This window comes from Echinococcus granulosus (assembly GCF_000524195.1).
Source record: "Echinococcus granulosus chromosome Unknown EG_S00018, whole genome shotgun sequence".
NCBI classification, from domain to species: Eukaryota; Metazoa; Platyhelminthes; class Cestoda; order Cyclophyllidea; family Taeniidae; genus Echinococcus; species Echinococcus granulosus.
Window position 1 is genome coordinate 678,612 of NW_020170398.1, and position 3,457 is coordinate 682,068.

Sequence of the window (3,457 nt, forward strand, 5' to 3'; positions counted from 1 at the left end):
TTACAATGTTACAACAATTCATTGCATCGTGCTAAGCAAAAAAACACTTAGAGAGGATTTTTAAAAAGAAATTAAGACTTTCGGTTTATAGAGTCTTATGAAAAATAGGAGCTGAGACCGACTTTTATTCCTTCGGTAATTGTAAAACCTGTGTATAATCAATGATCCTTTCTGAGGATGTTACAATCACCAATAGAGATAAAATGACATCTTCCTTCGAAATAAAACCCATTTCTTAGTAAATATTTCACGATGCAGCTCAATGGTGTTCAATAAAGTCGCCTTTTTGGGGAACATCCAGAGCTGGTGAATCAGTCTGATGAAGGTTCCTCTCTTGCCACTAAATAACAAGGTGCAAGACTCCATACGTTATTCCACAACTCAACGTTTAGGTAATAGCGCCCTTGAAGAGATGGAAGGGAGGGATGGGGATAAAGAGAGCTACAGCCTCATCTTCTGCATTCCCGTAATAATTTTTCTCCAGCTGACAACTATCACCCTATCCTGGTACTAGATCATCACATGGCAGGCTGACATACGGTTTCGTCATTTAGGGAAACAAAATACGGAGGTGGAGATGGCTATTGGCGGGTTCAGTTATTTTTACATCTATAAATCTTTACAAAATTGAGATACAGTGAAGCTATTTAGTCCATTGTGGAAGTATTACTTCGATGAATAGGTAAATTATCTGGAAGACAACAAGTGTTACTTTGACTACTTTTATTAACACTTTAGGGCGATTAAGGAGAAATTTAAATCACCACAAAAGCGGAGTCCACATTTCATAGCTTTAGGCCTATTAATACGAAGTGACATTTACTTCTAGCATGTATTAATATCTATCGTACTTTATTGTCATCATCTGTTTAAAATTAGCAGGGGATGGGAAGTTGAAAAAGTATTTGAAACTCTCATCGTTTGCAATGAAGCGTTACTTCTCCAAGCGGTTGCACTAACAAAACCGTCACGTACCGCGGCAGCATAACGACAATCCTTGTCATTAAACGTTCGTCCCACTCCGGATGGTGTTAAATTTGGACATTCATCTACTTCTTCATCGCTTCTGTGACCGGTTTCCGCCGTATTTGGAGGTTGCTTTGGGGGTAGCACATTCCTTTTGAGCCCTCTGTGACGATACACTGTCTGCGTTAGCACCTTTCCATCAAATCGTTGTAAATCATGTGGATCAATCTCATGGTTTATCAGCGCAGAGGAATCAATGCAGACTTGTTCGGTAGCCTTTAAGGTTGACGGTAAAAGATTTCAGCTACCGAGGTCAGTACACATCTACGTCTATTAATCGCGATCGGTGGTAGTTACGCCTAAATGTATCCTAGACTTAAAATTTATGATTTAATATACGATAATGAAGCATACTGAATCAAGCTGCTAACCTCCATGATATCTCGGTAATACCGGAAGAAGTATGGAGGTAACTTCTTCATGGGAAACCCAAGTTCGATTCCTTTCAACTTCTCCCTTTTCGGAATCCAGGTAAGAAAATTCGGATCTACACAATCCACTGGGGTAACCTCATGCTCCTTATTGACTGGTACGTATATGAAAAGGTAGTAGAGATCCCTCTGACCAATCTGAACACAGTCCAGGTAAGTAATAACGTGTTCAGGATACGGAAGATCGGAATGGGGAGCACACGACATCATGACATTTGAATCTTCATGCGTTTCTGGTGACCTAGTAGCAGTTGCATTATCAAACATTGTAAAAAGATTCTCCATAGAAGGTGTTCTATGAGTTGTGGTGAGAGAATGGGTTGGATGTGGTCGTGATCGTCGTCGAATTGTAAATTCTCTTTTGGAATCTTTCTTTTCCGTCATCTGTCGCATAATAAAGCAGCTAATTTTAGGGCAGAAGCGACATATAGGCGTGTTTCCTATGGGTCCGTAAGGTAGGGAATATTTCCTATCGCTACTGTATTGATTTATGGCTTTCTCTGTCGATGCCGACTGGACTTCTGCTGGCCAGTAACCTCGAGGGCAAATATCTGCCCACACAGTGGTCAAAAAAATCAAAAGTGATAGAGAAGGGAGCAGTGTTCCAGGCTTCATCCTCTAGACCGGTAGATAAACATACAGTCTTGCACTTTGCCCCTAGCTGATTGAAAATGTACGTTCAGATAAGGTGGAATGTGTGTACGGCGATCGTTAAGTTCCCCAATGACCTTGGCAATCAGCCAATCATTAACCCCGTGCCAATGGGCAAATGTTTTGCGACCATTTTGCGTCTTCGATTAGTGGCACGGTATACTACTAATTTTTTCAAAATTTTTTGTCATATTCTCTGCGAACAGGTAGAATTTAACGGTTTGATAGGTTTAATTAAAATCGAGTAAAGTCAATCACTCTTCATCTCGGTATATCGTTTTCTTACAGTTTTCACATCCTTCCGTAAGCTTTGCAAGAACTACCCTTAGATCCTGCATCCTATTCATGGAAGAATTAACTATGCCTAGATATGCATACATATGAATTTAACCCAACCAGTTTGAAACACTGGTTTTATATGCAAGAAGAAAAAGAGCTTTGGGACTATTACATCTTTTCTGATGAAGTAAAGACTACTATTGCTTCTGTATTCTTGTTGGAATGTGCGCAAGCGGGCCGAACGGTAGCACGTGCGCACAATAGTATACATAGTTATCACCCTAGGATCAGGCAATCCATCTCAGCACTAACTGCCCTAAATTCCGTTCTACTCTTCCTTCCCAACAGGCTTTTCCATGTCTATTTGGCATGTGATTGTTTAATGTGGAGAGAAGGTGATGTTAATTACCTGCAAAAATTAATATTAGGCGAGTGCGGAGGATGAGACCATGCCCCTCTCTTCCTCTTATGCACTCAAATCAACTCATTTGCATTATGAATAATAGTTTGCTGTTCAAGCAAATTATTTACTACACAGGTGATGTTGAATCTTCATCATGTTCCGTGAAAAATTCGGTTTCCTCAGCATTCTTTCTCTTTTTTATCTTATCGTAAATCGCCTCCGCGGTTGCAGTCAAAAATAAAATTGATAACGCTCCGCTTCCAGACCGACACCGATCCCTAGCAAAAAAGTTAAGATAGGCGTCACCTTTTAATCATTTATGATCGTGGGTTTTAATCCATTGGAAATGCTTTAAAGTCGCATGTCTTTTGCCAGTACATTTAATCACGTTAATTAACCAGTGAATAAATTAAGGGTAGATTTAAATGAGATGTTCTTCTCGGGCATATGACTCGACAGAACTTCTTCCTTAGTCTTTACAGTACGTTTACTTAAATTTCTTAACCATATCTGTGAAATACCTGAAATAAATTTTAGCTCTTTTAAAGCACTAAACTGAGAAGCAACTCTACAAATCAGCCTACTATCACAAGAGAGAAATGCTTGTTCAGTTAACGTCGAAAAAAGGATTACTTTCTAGGTTGTATTTATTGAAATAAGCTTATGT

The 3,457-nt window shown here is 39.4% G+C and overlaps 2 protein-coding genes across 2 annotated transcripts in view; both read right to left on the minus strand. All coding sequences in view use genetic code 11, as the record gives it.

The window, feature by feature from the left end:
• The window catches only part of EGR_03483 (hypothetical protein), a gene marked incomplete at both ends in the record, with an annotated part of 3,635 nt that extends 1,794 nt beyond the window's left edge, over nt 1–1,841 (minus strand). The window contains 2 exons of the mRNA XM_024492732.1: nt 976–1,242; nt 1,398–1,841. Coding sequence (XP_024352865.1) covers nt 976–1,242; nt 1,398–1,841 — 711 coding nt within the window. The remainder of the gene's footprint in view (nt 1–975; nt 1,243–1,397) is intronic.
• A 1,076-nt stretch (nt 1,842–2,917) lies between these two features.
• EGR_03484 (Neutral amino acid transporter A) overlaps nt 2,918–3,457 on the minus strand; it is a gene marked incomplete at both ends in the record, with an annotated part of 4,235 nt that continues 3,695 nt past the window's right edge. Inside the window, one exon of the mRNA XM_024492733.1 lies at nt 2,918–3,068. Coding sequence (XP_024352866.1) covers nt 2,918–3,068 — 151 coding nt within the window. The remainder of the gene's footprint in view (nt 3,069–3,457) is intronic.